Below are 22504 nucleotides of genomic sequence, written 5' to 3'. Positions count from 1 at the left end.
AATTTAAATTAAGATTGCTCCTTTAGAATGTATTCATAATTAAGTTTGTTTTGCTGGAGTAAGTGATTTTAAGTGTTAGTAGATTCATAGTTTGGATATTTAGTTCTTTGACAATGACTCTATTATTATCCAGTACAAACAGTTTTTGTAAATACGGAAATAATTGATATCCAGACTTACCTATTCTTATTTTAATCTTTATAATATACGGTGTTTATTATACTAAAAGTTATGTAAAATTTAGCATTACTAAATCCAAAGTACATACATTTATATAGAATAGTATAAAAAATAGTAAAGTACATTTATATTTTCGAGTCTTTCGACTAAAAAGAACACCATAATTGCACTTACGAAATTTTACATTTTCTGTATAGGTATCATTAAAATAACTCCTCCTTCAGCTAGAGCTGAGCGAGCTATTTATTACCTAAACATAACTGTATCTGTATTTACTCACACAATATTATTCCCCAGGAACGTGATACTGGTAGTTGGAGACGGTATGAGCTTAACGACCGCAACCGCTGCGCGAATACTGCGAGGACAACGGCGTGGTCAGAGCGGGGAAGACACAGACTTAGTGTGGGATACATTCCCTGCTGTTGCTTTAGCTAAGGTAACGTCTTCTTGTTTAGAAGGTTTGTTTGTAAGATTCATGTGCCCAGTGAGCAGCTTTTGTATTTGGTAAGGTAACATCTGTGTTAAGGCACAGTGTAGAGGTTGAGAGTGTAGAGGCACTTTTGAATTTGGTCAGGTAATACCTGAGTAGAAATTGGTTTGATTGTTGAGGTATGTGCCCAGTGAGCAGCTTTTGTATATGGTAAGGTAATGCCTGAGTAGATTGGTTTGTTAGTAAGAGGTGTGTTAAGGAAGTGAGTAGCTAGTGTATTAGGTAAGGAAATACCAAGGTAAGGAGTAGCTTAGTATTGAGTAGTTGCTCCATTAGGTAAGGTAATGTCTTCTTGAATAGATACTCTTTTTATGTAAAAATAGCGAGATAGATTAGAGAGAAAATTGTCGCATTACCTGGTAATGTCTGTTTGGTTGGACACCTGTTTGTTTATGAGAGGAATTTGCACGTTTAATAGTAAGTAGCCGTCGCATTACTACGATAATGTCTTCTGTTTGGTTTGGGTTTGGTTTGTTTGTAGAAGGTATGTGCTCCGTAGTGAGTAGTTCGTGTACAATGCTTTTTGCTAATGTAATTTGTTCAATTTAGTTAGACAGAAATTAGTAGTTGTTGTAACAGATGATAAGGTCGTCATATGTTTGGTTTTAAACTTGAAATGTATATTAGAATATTAGAATAAAATTCTTTATTCTTTTTAAACGACATTGTACACAAATAAAATTAGTACTCCCTAGTAATCCAACGTTGCTGCCACCACAGAATGTGCCAATTAGGTCCTCAATACATTTTCCAAGCCCGGTTCTCGACGTAATTAAAAACGTTTTAGTGGCCAAGCGGCTAAGAGCTTTCTTAAATTAACTTAAGTACAGGCCAAATAGTTTTTGGCAGTGTTGGTTGCGGACGTTACAACCGATTAAACTGTGTGACGTAATCAGCGCTTAATAGAGCTGGTTAAGAGGGCTTATTCAATTTAACGCAAGTCAAAATCTCCGCGATCTATTACGATAGATCGCGGCTTGCGCTATCCTTTTACTATGAACAGCATAAGTCCACAGGAGAGCGCCGAGCAACATGTCCTCTCTCTGGAAAGGCTCGCTGCCGACTGATTTTAATCGGGTCGCGCGCAGTGTTTTATAGTACTTTAAAAAAAATTGTAGAAAAATAATAGAGGTACCTTAGTTGATTTTTTAAATTTTATCTTATAAGTAAGACGTTCTTTTATTGCAATATGTAAAAATTATATTAAACTAAGTCAAATATCTTGGTGAAAATAATCATTTTGTCGACTATAATTTCTAAAAAAATTCACATTGTTGGGATTTTAATTTCGTAAGTTAGGAGTCCAAAATAAAAAAATCTTTTAACTAACTATTTTAATAAGGATTTTTGCAGTTAGTTAAAAAAAATTGTGTGTTAGATCTGTCAGCGATTTCAGATATTTTTAGCTTCGAAATTGACACTAAAAGCGAAATCAAGTAATCATCGGCTCAGTTATCTTGATGGTATTCACAAATACTGTATTAATTGAAAAAAACTCTTAACTAACTATATAGACAATAAAATTTCCTAAAATTATTAGTAATTCATATGTTTGTAAGATAAGTGGTTGATGGACAATCTGGTTTGAAAAATCACATATTTGAGCCAAACAGCGCACGGACCGCGTACACGGCCTTAAGCTTGAATTTAAGATTTCGTGTGATAGATTTTAAGGTACAGATTTTTATTCTGATACTAAAAGGAACTAACTAATAATGTCCTAACTAATAATGTCCTATAATATTTATTTATTTATTTATTTATTTAACTAAACAATTGTTTGCAACGTAGAGATCAAACCTGGTAATACAGCATTCATTATAATTTGATAGAGTCGATAGAAATGACTATATCCACAAAATTTTATGAAAAATGAATTATTATTTATTTTTCATTTTGTAACACATTACTCATAATAGATATATTTCCTAACCAAACATCTGTCTACGTCTCAACATAATTGTTACACATGTTCCATTTTATTACATCTTTTTTAATGTACTAAGCACGAAAATTTTAATATTTTTTCCAAGAAACGAATTCATAAGAAAGATTCCTCGATAAATATTACATATCACATTTACATATCTTATTTTCGTATTACACGCACGCACTGTAAAGATTTTAATTAAAATTAAGGCGTATACATTGTCTTATCATACGTAAAGGTCGGGATTAGAACAAGGGAGTCAACATTGCGTTACATAAATATGAGCACACTGTACTAAGCCTTAGCTACTTGCTTTTTAATTAGGCATTAGTTCTAACTCGCACGCCTTGGTTTTCATCCTTATTAGCCAGTTTTGTAGACGGATTATTAAATAATTTGCCATCCATATTTGACAAATGTTAATAATGAATCTGTCTTTTGTTTTGTAACTGTACACTGTACAGCTACATCTACTTCATATATAAATTGTGTTCACCTATGTACTTATTATTTGGTTAAGGCCGTGTACGCGGTCCGTGCGCTGTTTGGCTCAAATATGTGATTTTTCAAACCAGATTGTCCATCAACCACTTATCTTACAAACATATGAATTACTAATAATTTTAGGAAATTTTATTGTCTATATAGTTAATTAAGAGTTTTTTTCAATTAATACAGTATTTGTGAATACCATCAAGATAACTGAGCCGATGATTACTTGATTTCGCTTTTAGTGTCAATTTCGAAGCTAAAAATATCTGAAATCGCTGACAGATCTAACACACAATTTTTTTTAACTAACTGCAAAAATCCTTATTAAAATAGTTAGTTAAAAGTTTTTTTTATTTTGGACTCCTAACTTCCGAAATTAAAATCCGAACAATGTGAATTTTTTTAGAAATTATAGTCGACAAAATGATTATTTTCACCAAGATATTTGACTTAGTTTAATATTATTTTTACATATTGCAATAAAAGAACGTCTTACTTATAAGATAAAATTTAAAAAATCAACTAAGGTACCTCTATTATTTTTCTACAATTTTTTTTAAAGTACTATAAAACACTGCGCGCGACCCGATTAAAATCAGTCGGCAGCGAGCCTTTCCAGAGAGAGGACATGTTGCTCGGCGCTCTCCTGTGGACTTATGCTGTTCATAGTAAAAGGATAGCGCAAGCCGCGATCTATCGTAATAGATCGCGGAGATTTTGACTTGCGTTAAATTGAATAAGCCCTCTTAATAGATTATCTTATAAAATCTGTTAAAAATATATCTAATAAACCTACCTTAAAATATGATCTATATATAACTACCTTACAAATTTACCTTACCATTTATTTTTCTACACATTTCTAATCATCTGCCACATAACTTAAATTTTATTTTCTTCAGTACAATTTTAACAACATTAAATACAAAGCGGAGTTAAGTACGAGGGATTTAAGTCACAAATGTTTAGCATTACACAGTAGTGATTCGTGTGCGAGCCCTGTTTCCACATGGGCTTATCCTGCGTAACATGAAGACGAATGAGCAGGCGTGACCTAATTGTAAGGATCAGTAACCTCTCATACTATTAGAATTGTAAAGGGACACAATTGCTTGCATTATAATCTACTAGCGGTCCGCCCCGGCTTCGCCCGTGGTACATATTTCGCAATAAAAAGTAGCCTATGTTCTTTTTCAGGGTCTAAAGATTGTCTGTGCCAAATTTCATCAAAATCGGTCAAGTAGTTTATGAGCCTATTCATTACAATCAAACAAACAAACAAAGTTTTCCTCTTTATAATATTAGTGTAGATATTATAATAAAAATAAAAATGTAGAACTCCAGAACGGATCCACCATTTATTTACTGTTTTTGTTATAGCACTAGGCTCTAATGGAGAGAAAACATTAAAAAGGAGCAATCTTCTACCGGAGCAGCTAGTATTGTCGTATATTCCTAATTCAGATTCAAAATTTTTATATTTTAATGCTGAAATTTAATATAGTTACGTTATTTAAAGGTATGGTTGAACATATTTTAAGAATGTTACCTAAAATTTTATCTGTATTCTTGCCGGAATTTTTATATTAAATAAATATTCAATTTCTAATAAGATTCTTAACAGAATCACGCGGTTGTAACTAACGTGGATTAAGTCACACCGTCTTCTCAACGTAACCCAATAATTTTAATATAATTTCGTCGCATACCTACTTACATTGTTAAAACAAAGCTTCGTTTGTATTCTGCATAAAAGTCACGTAAGTCCAATTATTTTAAAGTAGCATAATTGTGACTGAATTCAATATGTTAACTAGAGTGTGATTAAATATCTTTGTATTGTTTCAACACTATGTCGACAATTGTTATGCCTTTCAAGGGGTGTACGTAGTAATTTATAACTTCCAGTATTACTTGACTGTTCAACTATGACCGAAGTATTTTTCTATAAGCAATATAATTATTACATATAGAAAATACTTTAATATAAGCATTGAGATATACATATGGAGACGACACCACCTACATCACTTATGTTCCGCTCAACATACGCCATATGGCTTAACTGCACGCTCATTTTTTATCTGTTTTAAAGTGAAACGCATCAAATATGCCTTCGTGTGTGTTACGATATTGCACAAATAATACGGAAAAGTGCAAAGGAATAACTAGACAATAATTTTTAAAACTTAGTTAGAGCAAAAAAATGGCGCACAGATTTTGTTCGTGGTGTCTCCTCCATACGTAGTAATATTATCTCAATGAATATTAGATAAAATTTTGCTTAAAAGTTGAAAATTAGATATTTATTATTTAAACATGAAAATTCAATGTAACAACTAATTAAAATTGTATAAATTATGATGATGTAAATGTGAAAGTAATGAAGGCATATCTAAATCACAATGTTTTGCCGTAATTAACAAACTTAATGTTAAAATGGTAAATAGGTTCAGGAGTTTTAGCTCATAAATTTCATTAAACGAATATGACGCGTGAAGTTTTTAAAACCGGTGTTCCAGGTTAAAGCTTTCGTAAGAAACGATAAATAAAAAAATACATGTAAAAATTCGTAAATAAAATCGATTAGTGTATCTCCTTACATTTCCCGAGATATTATGTGTGTTATGGCACTATGTATGGTTTTTGGAAACATTTATCTTCCAGTATTACTCGATTATTTGTTAAAAAAAGTATCCAGGTGAATAACAGATTTTTTACTCAAAAATTACACTATTATTGTTATATTATTGACGTAATTTCATTCTTATTCTTCAATTTATTATTCTCATAGACGTACAACGTAGACGCGCAAACCGGGGAGTCATCAGCTTGTGCAACTGCACTCCTATGTGGTGTGAAGGCGAGATATGAAACCCTGGGCCTCGACGCGGGAGCCAGGTTCAATAACTGCGCTTCTACCATCAATTCTAAGGTCACTTCCTTGATTGATTGGGCTCATGATGCAGGTAAGCAAAATATTGTTAACAAGAAATTTTATAATCTAGAAATATAAGAAAGGCTTATGTAGATAAATATTTACTTAATACACTTTCACCGTGGATTAAGATCCAATTTGACAAGATATAAACTATTCAAATGTTGTTTTATCCGTGTTCTATCTATTTTAATATTTTGTTAAAAAAGTTTCATCAAAATTAGTCCAGGAATTATTTCACATTTTCATAGTCTTCTACAGTTTTATTACATATTGTAAATATAATGAAACAACACGAATAAAAAATAAGCATACATCACCAGAATTGTTGTTAACATGTCCATGGAGTACAAATAATAATTAATGGACCATTTCGTGTATCCTACATCCATTTACGGAAGATTATGAGTATTTATTGAGGTTTGGAACATCATTATTAGGCAGTCTAAAAAACGAATCGCCTAAATATTTTAGACGAAAGTCGAGTCTTCATTAAATTTTGATAATCGATAAAGCTAAATTATTTTTGAATTGAACCTGTATTTTTTATGTTAATCATAATATGGTTAATAATAATTATAGACCTCCCTAATATTTTGTCTTTTCAAAGATGTCATTTCACAGGCAAATCGAAAAAGTGGTATTGTAACCAAAGCAAGGTTGTACGTATATCATTATATAATCTGTGGTGTTAATCAGTTGATACGTCTTTTATTTAATGAACCTCTATTTCTTTCCAATAGAAGTATTTTTACAGCCAATCGATGTTTCCAATAAAAAATCTCTTTCTTAAAGACAAATCAATATTTCCAATAAAACTCTTTTTACAGGCAAATCAAGTGGTATAGTAACAACAGCACGGATAACCCACGCTACGCCGGCTGCGCTGTACGCCCACGCTCCGTCTCGGTACTGGGAGGATGACAGTCGAGTTCCACCAACGGTGCGACGCGATTGCAAGGATATAGCGCTGCAATTGGTGGAAAACGAACCTGGACGGAGTATTAATGTATGTATAACAATATTTTCGCCAACGGTTTCGCCAGCTTTGTCTGAAATCTAACAAATTATACCTATACTAAAACCCTCCTCTTGAATCACAATCTATTAAAAAACCGCATCAAAATCCGTTGCGTAGTTTTAAAGATTTAAGAATAGATAGGGATATAGGGACAGAAAAAGTGAATTTGTTTTTGTTTTTTATTACTTATAAATTAAAAAAATTGTAATAGAAAAGCTTCCTATTTCTTATTTGTACATTCTTTTAAGTGCTGATGTTTTTTAAATTAAGTTACCTACAACAGATATTATGAAAATCAATGAAAAATTCAGTTACAGAGATGTTATATCTAAAGTTATGTCTAAAATTGTGTTCTAAATGTATGTAAATATCTAATTTCGCAATATCACAATAAATAATCAACTACGATTATAAGTTGTGTGATATAATACAATGCTAATTTGCTAATGTTGCAACACGAAATTAGAGTACTTATAGTTTAGACATCAAAGGAAAAGCTAAAGTAGAAAGAACTTATAAATACAAGAGAGCTGAAATATTCAATGCGAGTCTTGCTCCATGAATATAAATTGCGTAAGTAATGCCACTACTCTCGATGTAAGTTCAAACATCAACAGCTTATATTTAATTCTTTGTGTGAACCACTTTTTATATCCTTGAATTTTGATATACGAAACGTAGATCCTATTTATTGCTTCTTCTCTACTAAAATACAAATGAGGTACCTACATAAACATTGTTATTATAATATTATCCTACACGTGTTTACTATCAGATTTATGTCCTACTAGCCTTACGCCCGCGTTTTCTAAGAAAAACACGTACAGTTCCCGTTCCCGTGGGATTGCCGGAATACAACCTATCCTATGTGCTAATCCAAGGTACCCTCTATGTGCCCTTACGCACTAGCGGTTAACCGCGGGGGCGGCTAACCGCGCGGTTAGCCGCTTTCCAATTTTAATATGCAACCGCTTATGTGTACCACTATGTGTACTCACTAATCATAAAAGCGGTTGCATATTAAAATGGGAAAGCGGCTAACCGCGCGGTTAGCCGCCCCCGCGGTTAACCGCTAGTGCGTAAGGGCACTATGTGTGTGCTAAATTTCACTGTAATCGGTTCAGTAGTATTAACGTGAAAGAGTAACAAACATACACACATACATCATACTTCCATCCTCACAATCTTTCGCATTTATAATATTAGTAGGTTACGATTATCTTACACGTGCTAGCAATCAGATTGATGTACTATTTATCTTATTTGTAGGAATAATTTGACTAGATAACAAAATAAAAACAATATTATTAAGGATTCAACAGCCCGATATTTAGGTGTTTGATCGATGGTATGCAATTACGTAGAGACACAGAAATATCCAATTTAGTCGGAACCGAATTAAAATGTTAGTTGTTAAATATTTTAAAACAATTTTAGTGCTGCGTTTCTACGAGTTTTATCAATTGAAACTAGCAATAAAAACTGCCTTTGTTGTGCTTATAAAATGTGCGCTTACAGCTCTACGTTTTAATTATTATTGAAAACTTTTTGATATATTCAGGTTTACGTGAATTAAATAAAAAATAAACTCTTTATTAATGAACAGTAATCCAAAAACAAAATTAATACTTTTCAAGTAAAATATTTTTTATCTGTGTTTATTTTTAAATTGCGTGCCTTACTTTTGCATGTTTATAATCTAGGTATGGTCTCTACTGTGGAACATCGATGTGATTGTAACGTACGAAAAGTAATCTTATTAAAACTACTTAAAATACAAGTAAAGCATTTAATTTGCCACTGCAACAAATAATATTAATAATTTATAAAATGCTATTCTTAGCAGATTCCTCTCGCAAATTTTATAATACATAATATGTACCTATGAGTTATCTTATTTAATTTAATGGCAATTATCATATTTTTCCTCAGCTTCATTATAAATGATATTTTCTAAATGTATTCATTCTTATTTATAAAAGCTTCACAATTTATGCTAACAAAAATTAGTCGTAAATTTATCATAATCTTAATTGATTTTTCTTGGTATATGGCAGTTTCATTTCATGCTTAATCGAAAATAAAATTTAGCTTCTACAGGATACATACTAAAAAAACTTTAATATTTATTATTTATAATATAAATATTAATGTTTTCTTTTTTAATAAAAGTCCCGTGCCTCCTTGTTTCTATGTCTTACTGATTGAGTATTACAATTATAATTTTAATTGAATATTATAAAAGGCAAGTAGATCGTCTTTTTGTATCCTGCTAGATATAATACATATTTTTGTACAACAAAAACTAGTACTTTTGTTAAAACTCAACGAGAATTTTGATTCTCGCCTGTACAAGAAATGTATTGTCCATTTTTTTATTTTGAAATTAATCAGTCATCTTTTATCAGTGTTTAGAGCCCGAAAATGTAGATATTAAATAAATAACAATAAAAGTAATTACACTGAGATTATACAGATGGATAAGAAACAAAAAGCGAAAAAATAATAACTCAACGGTAATAAAATAACTAATTATTTAATACAGCCTTTTCCCGTGCCATTTTCGGGATAAAAAACCATCCTTTATGTTAAATCAAGTTATCCTCTGTGTGTGAGTCAAATTTCATGAAAACCGTTTCAGCAGTTTTTCCGTAACTACCAAACAAACGTACAAAATTTATAACATCTGCATCAGTAGTACGAACCTAAGTCCTAACATTGAAACCTCCAACATGAACAACATTTCAATTACAGTGTGTTCCCGCACTAAAGTTTGTAAGCAAACTTTTGTGGACTTCAAGCTATTTGTTTCACATGACGTTACGTGTCTTTTGTTTATTAAAAGCAGCTGAGATTCGCCATTGAGTGGCATTGTGCTTTGTTCAACTTGCATAGTTAATCCTTTGACATACACATTACAGCATTTATTCAAGTTTAGAGTGTTTACTGTTTAGTTCTCGTTAGGTATTTGCATATTTGCTATCGTGAGCGTGTGTGTGAAAAACAGAAAATAAATATTACTATTCTCGTTTCGCACTTTCAGAAAATAAAAAGAAAGGTGGTATTTTTTTAATTACCAAATAAAATAAAGCAAATTTATGCGTAGTTTTTTAAATAAAATAAAAATATATTAAAATATCTGATGTTGCTCACTAATATTGTTTGATTAAATTTTCCAAATAAATGAGAGGAAGAACATTTTGATTGACCACTGAATAGACTTATAGCGCGGGCAAATGTAAATATCTATTGACCAGAGACCGAATATCAGAATTCCGTTGTTTGTATTCTCTATAAGTCTATACCAAACACGTATCACGAATCTGGAAGCTAATCAGAGTTAGATTAAAGCAATTATTCGAGCCAATAGGTATACAATGTTATTGTATTCTGTTGCTTTCACGTACGATAACTGATAAGCGAATTATATGATATCTTCTTTTGTGAACAATTATCGAGGCAGCTACTATTGGACTATAATGCTATGCATTATTATCGCTCATATATTAGTGAGTGACATGCTTTATGTATTAAGCATTACCGATCTATATTCGGTCGTTAATTTTTAATCCAGTTATCCGTCTGAGTATAACCAACCTATTTTTATTAAATTGATTTTGCAAAAAATCGTTTAAGCTACGAATAGCTGTATTCAAAAATCTGTCTCGTAGATTGTATATTTAAATTTAAAGGTCTACATAATATAAAGATTAAAAAAGATGATTGAAGAAAAAAAAGAACATTTAATTACAAACAAGATCTACAAGAGTAATCTATTTATATAATTTGTTTCTCAGGTAATAATGGGTGGTGGAAGAAGACACTTCCTACCAACCGTTACACCAGATCCAGAGCATCCAAATCGAGAAGGCAGAAGACTAGATGGTAGAAATCTCGCGGAAGACTGGGCAAGGGAAAAGAAAAGGCGGCATTTACGAGCCCAGTATATACATACTAGAGAACAGCTGTCCAAACTTGATCCACGCTCGGTGGATTATTTGCTAGGTAAGAATGATTAGATACAGGAAAAGAGGAACTTAAGATTATTGTAGAATTTTTGATTATAATAAGTTTTTATAGAAATAGACAAAAACCTACGATACTTGGGTTCAAAAACAAAAATATAGTACCTATGGAAAAAAATTGTTAAATACAAATATAATGCCAAAATGGTACATCAGTTTAAGTTACAAAGAAATTCTGTAATATTGGATTATATCGCTGCCAGCGCCAGTTAAGTTTATAAAATGTGTCATATTTGGTGTACAAAAAAGAATTTTTCATTCATTCATTTTCATTATAGTGACAACTTAATTAAAGTACCACTTTATCATACTTCCTTTCCTTATATGTCAAGTTTATTATTACCGATGCTATGGATTTAACAAAGATATTTATACAATTTTAATTTGCTTGATCTTCATTTTGTTCCATGATCCGTGGATTATTTGCTATGTTAAATAATTACTGTCAGGCTTGAATGAATTTGTAAAAAACATCGCGGAATTTTGGTCAAGGCGGCTTTGATCAAACTTTTTTCCTTAAACGCCGTTATGTTAATTACCGATATATACCGATAATTAACGATACCTACTACTTAGTTTAAAACAACATTATTTTTTCATTTAATTTCAAAATTTATGAAGTAAATTAAACCGTTAAGTGATTGCAATCAATCACTTAACGCTAGCACAGTTTAGAGCCAGCACAGCACAGTTTAGCACAATTTACAAACTTTAGTCAATATATTTTTATTACACGAACACTTCCCTTGCACTATACTCTAGATACGTCCTAGGTATTAGTCATTCTATTGCCATTATGCACAGATCACTGAGAGTGTCATATGGTTAGTCAGAGAGGCGTAAAGTGATGCGACTTGATAATACAATATCTACCTTAATGACACACGTTTGAGATCATTTCTATAAACTGTTTAATGCACAAAACTATTATATGTTACGACTCGAATCATTCCACTTCATTAGATAGCTAAGTTCATAATATATTACAAAATTTGTGAAGCATGTATTTTAAGATCGAGGTAAATAATATCAAGCATTAAATTGACATTCATTTAGCTACAATAGAGTCAGAAGTCAATGGAGTTAAAAGGCGAGGGATATTCACCATTTTCCTTGTTTATTTTCGTACAAAGAAATGAAACAGAATTTCCGATAATATCATGAAGCCAATATAACACCGCCCTCACCACAACTATTATTCTAACCAAGAACTATTATTAAATGTCGCATCCACAAAAAGTTAGTCATATATAAGTTACTGCAATCGCAGTTGGAACGATGTTTTCCGCGATTAAATTTCCGTTCAAGGAAGTTTCACCAATCTTGAAAGTTTTCCATCGTCTCACATGTGCATCTTGGCACAGTGACAAGTTTGTCTGGCCAATTTGGCCTGAAAACATACAGACTGACAAAACATACAGACATTACCTTGTAACCGAGTTTGTTGACGGTAAAAAATGATGCGTGTCAGGAGGAAGGTTACAATTTAAATGAATGATCGGGTGATGCTTTGAACTTTAAACAAGCTACAAATTTGTATAGCATTTGCCAAAAAAATTCAATCTTTAAGACTATATTAATTTAAACGTATTCTTTCTTTTATATCACACTATCAAAACTTCTATTCTCTTTGTAAAACTTCTATGAGGAAAAATATTTAAGAAGATATGGGCAATTTGCTCTCTATTTGATTAGTTTGGTTTTAATAACATAAAAACCCATAAGTTATTGGCGTTATAATCTGTACCTTTATCTAAATCATCTGCAGTATATTTAGGTTCATTATATAAAGAACAAATAAATACAAAAAATATTTAATTTTGAACGCGAAAATTATACCACTTCGACAGCCAACTTTTATTTTATAGCCACTTAACAATTATCCTCATAAACCAACTCTTTAATCACACCACTATCACCATTTACAAACTCATCCACATCAATGGCGTGCTTTCAAACCGTGCAATATATTTGACGCTGCAATTAATTAAGGGTGTCTGAATTCAAACATTTCTTGGGAAAATCACTCCAGTTGGAATCCTTTTAGTCGCTTGACTGACGTCTCAGTAAACATGAAGCAGTATCGCTTTATTTGCTCTCTCGACTTAATGGAAATGCGTTTTGGGTTTTGCTTGTGCTTTAAAATATTTAAAATTGTTGACAAAATTATAAAGGTTCAGGTGGTTAGTGTAATTATTTAAATTGTTTAATTAGGCGTTGAGGATTTTTATTCCTAATTATGTTCCTTCGTGTTTGATTTTAAATAGGTCTAAATTGCTTGTATAAATTTTGTTGTTATAGTTCTTTTAAAATATAAATTAATTATTATATAGGCGCGAAAGTAAACTCTAACAAAACTCAGTCGCGTTTACCACAGCATTAAATAATTTCGAATAAAGTGACATATTATTATACAATTTCTTGTCGTTGTTTACCTGTTTTTTATGTATTTTACTAAAGGTTTATTGTTATCATAATAGCTACTAACGCCAGTTCAGTGACCTTAAGCAGATCTTAACCTCATAAAGAATTCTCTGTTTTGCCTTAAATAAAGTGTCCTGTACTTCCTGTCTCACGAAAATAAAAGCGAGTAAGGTTTCATGAGGTCTTTGACCTTTATACAATCAGATTGTATAAAGACTAGACTTGACTTAATACACGTGTACAAAATAAGTCTATTACGAACGTACATTTAAATGTTTTCCACAGACTAAATAACATTAAAACTTCATCCAAAACACCACATTTTTTAATTAATTTTAAACGAACTTTATGCGAAGATAAATTTTAATGAATCCGCTGCTATCTTATTATAACTCTGTTTTGGAATTATCTACTAATCTAAGCGGGCTTTATAATGTTTATCTTTATAAGCGGCACCTATTAATTAATGAAAAGGAGTAATTATTTGCTTTATTAGTATTTTAATGAGAAACTCGAAAGATAGATCAACAATTTAATATTGTCAACAGGATTAGGGCTTAAAATAAAAGGCTGAATTTTATAGAATACTAGCTGCTTTCTAACTTCGCTCGGATTTATCTCTCTCCTATTTTTTATAGTATTGTTTTATTATATCTACGAGTATTTGTAAATTGTTCCACCTAAATTTTATTGTCTTTTTTTTGTACCGTAATAAATGCCTTTATGATAAACTGCATTAAATTCAACTAATATACAAAACATTCAACAAAAAATGCCAATCAGAACCGTGAAGCAGTTTAGATATTGATAAGTAATTAAAACTCTCTTATGAAGCTCGTTTCCCAGCCAGGGAACATCATGGGCTGAATGTGATAAAAAAACATGTGTGCGTGTACTAGTGTACACACGTAAGAAGTGAAACTTCTTTATAACCTTATTTTTCAAAAAAATAATTTACTATATGCAACTTGACAGAAAAATGTCGAATCACGCGTGGTAGGGATAAGAACAAGATGGCGCGTAACGGAAAAATGTCACGCGTAACGAAAAAATGTTACTCTAAATTTTTTTTTACCCCGATAAAGAAGTTTCACTTCAAAAAATTAAACCAATAAATTATACAGGTTTATTCGAATACTCCCACATGGAGTTCAACGCGGAGCGAGGAGCGGTAGCGGACGAGGATGGCACAAGCGCAAGCGGAAACGTGAAGGCCGAAGACCCGTCACTCGCTGACATGACACGCGCTGCCCTTTCTATCTTGACAAAGAATGATAAGGGATTCTTCTTATTGCTCGAGGGTGAGTTGACTTTTAGTAGGTACTTTCCGTGACACTATGCCACTCAAAATTTAAAGGCTTTGTGTAAAAGTAAGGTAACTTTATTTTAAATGTGATTAATATTAACATAACAGCCACGTGTAGCTAGCTATATAGTAATTATAATAGTTAACAATTAAGTTTAGAGATATGTTCTCGTATCCATAACATTAATTAATGGCTTCCTGTATCCAATTTCTCGAGTTCTGCCTTCCAATGCCGCACATTACTCAGAGATGACTTGCAAGAGTGAAATTATTTACCAAACGATTAATTTGATTGATTTTCATCCTACACAAAGATAGAATAGCGAACATTTGATATATATTACAGTTCTGCGGATTGTATGCGATTAAGAATTAATCCAAACTAATATTATAAATGCGAAAGTAACTCTGTCTGTCTGTTACTCAATCACGCCTTAACTACTGACCAATATGCATGAAATTTTGTATAGAGATATATTGATACCCGAAAAAGGACGTAGGCTACTACCCCAGAAATTGGATAGGTTTTATCCCGGAAATCCCACGGGAACGGGAACTATGTGGGTATTTCTTTGACTGCGCGAGCGAAGCTGCGGGTGGAAAGCTAGTGATTTTATGTAAAAGTAAAAAAATGAAGATTAGCTCTCCGAAAATGCCACATCGAAATGTGGCTAATTATCCACATTTATTTCAATTCTCTCTTTTTCACTCAAGATAATTGAACCATATAATCTCCCTTTATTTATTTAGTTTCATAATATATCTCTTACTTACTTTCTTCTTCGAATTGTGTGTGTTCTACCTCTTTAAAATTCATTTTGAAGAACAATGAGAGTGATTTCATAAATTTGTTATAGGTGGAAGAATAGACCACGCTCACCATTACAACAATCCATACAGAGCGTTGGATGAAACACTAGAATTAGAAACGGCCTTATTAGCAGCACTTGAGAAAGTGAACCCGGCGGAAACTCTGATAGTGGTTACAGCTGATCACGGGCATGTGTTGACGTTCGGTGGTCAGGCTACGCCTAGAGGGCATCCAATTTTAGGTAAGTTGTTATGGCAAAATAACTATTTAGCTTGTCATAATCTATACATTTATTAAAATCATAGGAAAGTCAAAACTGCACATTGAATGCTGTTTTTTTAAAGAATACGTGCTAAACTCAAAAAGTACTGCATAGATTTACTACAAATTTTGCATGAATATTTGATACTAAAAGATCGGGTCAAATCGCGGGGCTACTTAATGAATAAACGTGTAATGACTTACCTTAACATATATTTTGTCAACTATATTTAAGGCTTTAATAAGTCAACGTAATTACAATCATTAGACAATTTATAAAAACCATAACATATTGCATGTTTGTTATAGTAAACTTGTCAACTTCACTCTTTTAATAATTCTGTTAAATGAATATAACACGATGAGCGTAAGACGATTAATAATTTCCAATACGTATTTACTGAAACTTTACCACTAGCCTACTGCCTAGTCTATAATCAAACAAATAATGCAAATAACTTGTTTAGTTATTAATTAGCGCAGATCGTTATCCGTTTGTTGATACAGTTCAAGCAAGCTAAATGTTTGTAATTATGGTCTTGTGAGTTTCACTTCTGTAATTAAGTTGCGGTACGATACTGTACAAATTAGTCTAGTCATTTGCAAATATAATGATGTTGTTTTGATTTACGACGTTGTTTGATATACTCTGTGGAAAGATCGTTTTGATTTTATATCTAAGAATCTGTATGTTTATGTCGTACTTGATAATATCAAGAACGATGTCCCAAGGCGAAATGTAAGGCAATATTTTTATGATATTTGGCTATAATGTCAACGTTCTAATAAAATAGCTCTAGGTTGATGTTAGATAAAAAAATGAAGATAGAGATTCTTATATATAAAAAAGTAAATAAAATACATAATTGTTGTACTCTTCTATTTAAATTTAAATGATCTAGTTTGGGAATATATTGGTATTTACTTTAAATCCCACATACTAAGTTACCATGACGTGTCTTTCCGTTCGAAAAATCTTTGCACGTTGTATTATAGTTTATTACATAATATTTCTAGTTGATTTCTAAATTATATAAATTATTTGTTTACTTACTTACGATTCGATACTAACAGAAACATTTACTCCAGGTGCAGACACAGTACCATCAGATATAGATGGTCTGAAATACACAACATTACTCTATGGTACTGGACCAGGTCATTCAGAGCCTAGAGCGTTACCATACAATGGTACAGCTTCTATGGCGGTAGATGCGGTACATGCAGCGGCTGTTCCAAGACAATGGTCCACACATGGTGGGGAAGATGTGCCTATATATGCTCTAGGTATATTTATAGTTTTCAAACTTATTTGTGTCAATTCAAAGTTGTGGACCAAAAAAATAAAGAGTTCTATAGATGGTGTTTAAAATCGAGTGGGGACAAGTGGTAGTGCTAAACGACCTATATGCGCTGGGTATATTTGTATGTTATTACGTATTGTTTGATATTGATGCATTTTATGGATTATGAATGAAATTTTTCAATATAAGGATGTATGTTGTAGTAGTTAGCAGTTCTACTAGAGAATAAAAAGAATTTCCTTGTTCATCAAAATAGCAATATCTGATTGCAACATGTTTTTAAAGTAAGTTTATAATATTTTGATAAAACACAGTTCCACCATTATTTTTATTTAATTTTCAATAAAGTTGTTTACACCCAATAATATTTTAAAACACTTGATCAATAGAAGAAGCACTATAAATTGCACACTGTTCGATAACAGTATCAACCATAGTCAATTGTTAAAGTTTGTTCACGATAATGTATTCAGTGTGACGTGTCTGGTGTCTCGTCAGACTGGTTCGGACGCTTGGGAAATTGGACAGACCGATTGTTTCATTGTTATTTGTGTGTGGGGCTTAATCAAACTGTGTTATGTATTTGTGTCTTTTAATGGTTGATTTATGAAACTAATATGATGAATATGAAAGTGTATGTATATTATTTTGTTATGTGCCTACTGTAGAAAACATTATGAGGGTTTTGAATGTATTTTTTAAGACGTGCGAGTTACGCTTTATGGTAAAATTGGTACTGAACAGATATTTATGATTGCGTTTTTGAATAAGTTATAAAAAAGCTTATCCAAATGAGTCTGTCCTAGTAGCAGAACAGAAACTATTAACATATTATGGATATTATTTTATTCATTTTTTTTTTCTCTTAAATAAGGACCAATGGCAACAATTCTATTCACGGGTGTAGTAGAACAAAGCTACATACCGCATGCGATAGCGTATGCGGCTTGCTTAGCGCACCAGGCACGGCGTTGCATAGAAACCACCTTCAATTTTAGTAAACCACAAGTAAGTGAATATAATCTTAAGCATAATATAAACAAGTGATAACTGCGATAAAAACAACCGACTTCAAACTTGCACTTGCAAAATTTACAAATACCTACAGACAAAAATGCTCATAAAATAAAAACTACTGGGCCTATCCGAAAAAAAAATTTTATGGGACCAATTCGACACCATCCCGCATCGAACAAAAAAAGAATCACGTAAATCGGTTCAGAAACCTCGGAGTAATCGGTGTACATACATAAAAAAAAATATACCGGCCGAATTGATAACCTCCTCCTTTTTTTTGAAGTCGGTTAAAAAATGCGATGAAATTTGGTACAAAGATAGCCTGAGACCTAACCTTTAAATTTTTATCATTATTTGATTTAAAAGTAACATTTAAATGTATTTCCTTTGCTATAGTTAATTTTGTGATTTCAAATAAAACTAAATGTATTGAGTGAGTAAGTCTTCATCTACACTCTCAGGGAGACAAGATGTTTTTTTCTTGCGTTTGTGGTGGATTAACTCGAAAACCTAAAAATGCTATGACTAATAATTCTACATTACTCTCGCGTGACATAATTTTTATCTACGTTTAACTTGGCCAAGTTAATAATTTAACCTTCGCAAAAGCAGAGTTAAGCAGCTAGCTACATGAATGCATAAAATAAAAAACAATATTTTATCTCCAACAGATAAAAATACCAAGTTGTGTTCCACCCGAAGTGAGCAGTGTGTCGGCGCCGGACGAACAGCGAAGCGAAGGCACAAGCAACCGGCGCGTTGTCGTCGCTTCAAGCGTTATGTCAGACGAGCGAGTGCGATCTCAATCCGCTCCGCTCATGACCAACCGCTACCTTATACCGATTGCGCTTATTGCAAAACACTTTTGTAATTATAAATCGGTTTACAGTTTCGCAGGACTTTAGGTGGATGGGTTGTAAATAGTTTTGGAATTGTATGTTTTGTCACGAATCACTGATAGACCGCTCGTTTTGGCAAGTTTCACGAGTAGTCCGCTCTGTATGGGCGTGTTGGCTTTAGAAGGTAATGGTATGGCAATGCTATAAAATATTATGATTAGTTTTTTTTAAATCATATGAAAATGCTCTATTTCATGTCCTTTTCCTTTAGCTCCCACTTTTTTTCCGCGCTGTTGCCGCATCGTCGCCGCGACGTTGCCGTGCTGTTACCGTCTATTGAAATAACGGCCTAAGACCAATAGCTAACACAGTTTCATATTAAATCACTACGCAATTTAAGTGTTGTATACTGATAATTTTTTTAATGTTACATTTCATTCAATATATTTAAGAGATTTTCATCGAGTGGCGTTTATTTACTTTATATTCCATAGCTAAAAAGCTTCGAGTTTCATAGATTTTCAGTGCCTTTATTTGTGTTTGATCCCAGTTTTTCAATTTCTTAAGTGAAAGTTTCAATCTTGTATTTCGTAGCGTATTCTTAGATATATTTTTGTAGTTGCTTTTCATTTTAGAAGACCTTTATATTTCTTAATTTTTCATTTTGTTTTCTATTGTTAAACTTCCAATATTTTTGTTAGCTATAGTTATGTTGACGCTTTTGTACTGCCTAGTAATAGTATTAATTTTAATATAATTTATTATGTATTCACCTTTGGTCTATAAGTTTTCTATAACAGCTGTAATTGTCTAGAAAGTCACTTGTATTCATTATGCTTCGTGAATTTATTCAGCTACTAATTACGCAACTAATTTGAGTTTCCTTTAGTTAAATGCTTTGATTGCGACAAAACCAGTGCAATTAGCATAGCTTTTTCTGTTAAATCATTCAGTTGAACACACATTGAATAATATAGGTGAATAAGGGTTTTTAAAATATTGTTAAACAATTTTTAATGATTTCGTTGTCAAAAAAATATATTTTTTAGATACAAATTCACTGTAAATAAAATTGTATTTGGTATATGTAAATAAACTATTGTAATTACTTGGTGTTTTATTATTACCCCTAATCTCTTACTTAAAACACTAATTATTATAAACTAGGTACCTATCTATTGATTTGCAAATTTATATTTATAGATACTAGCGGTCCGCCCTGGCATCGCCCGTGGTCCATATTTCGCAATAAAAGGTAGCCTATGTTCTTTCTCAGAGTCTAAAGATTGACTGTGCCAAATTTCATCAAAATCGGTCCAGTAGTTTATGCGTGAAAACCATACATACATACATAATTACAAACCTTTCTCTATAAAGAGAAAGGTTATAAAATATTAACTTATTAAGTATAGATATTATGAATGTATTTAACGATGTTACTTCGCTCGAAGCTTGAACCATTGATTTTATTATTTTACGACTTGAATAACATGAGGCATATCTATTAAAAGTTATTATCACGAATCTGTATTTGAAAGTTCCGACCGTTTAATTACTTATTGGCACACGAATTTAGATCGGGGTTAACAAAACTTTCTAATTTATTTAAAATTTTAGTACTTTATGTAAACATAAAATATTTTATTATTACGACGTGATACAAACTTGGTATAAATATTTGATATAGCCAATTCGAATTCCATAATTTAATTTGTTAGAGTAGCCTTGGGTTTTAATTTTCGGGTAAAGTAATTTACAAGTAATTCCGGGGTAAGGTACCTATAAATAAAGCAGTGTTATTTGATAAAAATACCAATTTCTTAGTAACTACACTTGCTACCTTTATAAAATGTACTAAAGAGGATAAGATGTAATTAAAAAAATCTGCGAATCCGATGTTTTTACATAATATTAAATAACAATTACTAACTCTTGAGGAAGACTATTAATCATTTCACTTAAATGCTTCAATAAAGTTCCGTATTTTTAATAATTTTTCTTGGTAACTATAAAGTAGTCTGCTGTTACCTAAGTCCTTGATTAAAATACATATTTTATACAAATTTTATTTCATACTAATTGTTAATTGTCTAATCAATTTAAAATAAAGATCATGTGTATTTTAACGATGAATGGTATCATTTTTAAATAATGGAAAGAGGATGTTTCTATGCTTCATTTGATATCGAGTATTATTCAAACTAAAGAGCTTGTCGAATTGAAAAATACGCAATGTCAATTGTCGTAAAATGAACAAAATATTACATTGCATTGAAACATGGTACTGTGAAATAAAAATACGGAAAAGAACCTATATTATGTATTTTGTGGGATTCCCTTTGAATGGAATATTTTATTTGTAAAATCGTAAAATCACAATATAAGAGACAATAAAATAATTATATCTTACTGAATTCAGAATAGAGATATAATCATTACCATTAACTGATAAAAGACAGTTAATAAGCGATAAGAGGGACACTGTGAAAAAATGTTTGTTTAAAATAAAATAGATTGTCTTGACATGATCACAAGAAGATAAAGCACTTATGAGATATTTGAGCTTAAAGCTGATAAAATATACCAATTTCAATATGTCCATCATCTCTAATCTATTAATTCTTATGAAATGAATAAGATATTCAAGAATAACAGATCAAGCAATGCTACAGTAATACATGGAAATTGACAATAACATTAATAAAATATACGTAAAAACATGTTAAAAAGTATATGACTGATCATAAACCCAATGAAACAACGGTCGTAAAATGCGAACTACAAAAAATGTTTTTCAAGGAAATCAAGACGCAAAGTAAGGAAAATATGCTTTTGCAAAGGAACAGGAAATTGTAGGGTTTCTTTAATAAAGCGAGAAATACCAAGTTGTCTCGATTACTATGACACATTTTATTTCACTATTTCTTTTAAATTGTATACTCCCTTGTAGTCATTATCACTAAGTACATAATATTATTATTATAGAACAAGTGATCCGTTGCGCCTGTTTGTCGGTCTGTTCGCTATACCTTATATACCTTTTTAATTCACTTTTATTCATAGCAGACCTTTTATTACAATAAACTAAAATTACTAACAAAAGTAATGCCTATAACTTTTCATACTGCTAGCGGCAACCAAGCTTATTAGTACCACAATTACATTCATCTAATTACACAGCAAACAATTAGATGAACATAAACAATTGCTAATTAAATATGCTCGGTAGAGTAGATCTTTTGTTGTATCTCCTAGAAGCGCTTCTGCATTACATCGCGTAATACAATGGAAGTTTCTACACGTGTAACGAAACAGGTAAAGACTAAGCTGCAAGATAGTATATACAGTGTAAGTAGAATATTATATTAAAGTATATACAGTGTGGAAATATGCCATGGGCCCTAAAGTTCATGAAATACTGATGTTCTAAGAGTCCGTGGGAGATCGTCCTTCACCGAACTGT

At 31.7% G+C, this 22504-nt stretch overlaps 1 protein-coding gene across 2 annotated transcripts in view; it reads left to right on the top strand.

Moving 5' to 3' along the window:
- LOC123696714 (alkaline phosphatase-like) overlaps nt 1–20105 on the top strand; it is an 85491-nt gene extending 65386 nt beyond the window's left edge. For both annotated transcript variants that reach the window (XM_045643070.1, XM_045643071.1), the window contains exons 4-12: nt 478–619; nt 5890–6064; nt 6864–7042; nt 10852–11059; nt 14628–14804; nt 15667–15861; nt 16971–17168; nt 18060–18193; nt 18874–20105. In XM_045643070.1, the coding sequence (XP_045499026.1) occupies nt 478–619; nt 5890–6064; nt 6864–7042; nt 10852–11059; nt 14628–14804; nt 15667–15861; nt 16971–17168; nt 18060–18193; nt 18874–19107 (1642 nt within the window). In that variant the 3' untranslated portion in view covers nt 19108–20105. The remainder of the gene's footprint in view (nt 1–477; nt 620–5889; nt 6065–6863; nt 7043–10851; nt 11060–14627; nt 14805–15666; nt 15862–16970; nt 17169–18059; nt 18194–18873) is intronic.
- Nucleotides 20106–22504: the final 2399 nt, after the last annotated feature.

The sequence above is a fragment of the Colias croceus genome, chromosome 13 (genome assembly GCF_905220415.1).
Source record: "Colias croceus chromosome 13, ilColCroc2.1".
NCBI classification, from domain to species: Eukaryota; Metazoa; Arthropoda; class Insecta; order Lepidoptera; family Pieridae; genus Colias; species Colias croceus.
Note: the sequence above shows the minus strand (reverse complement) of the source record. Positions and strands in the feature narration are given on the sequence as shown.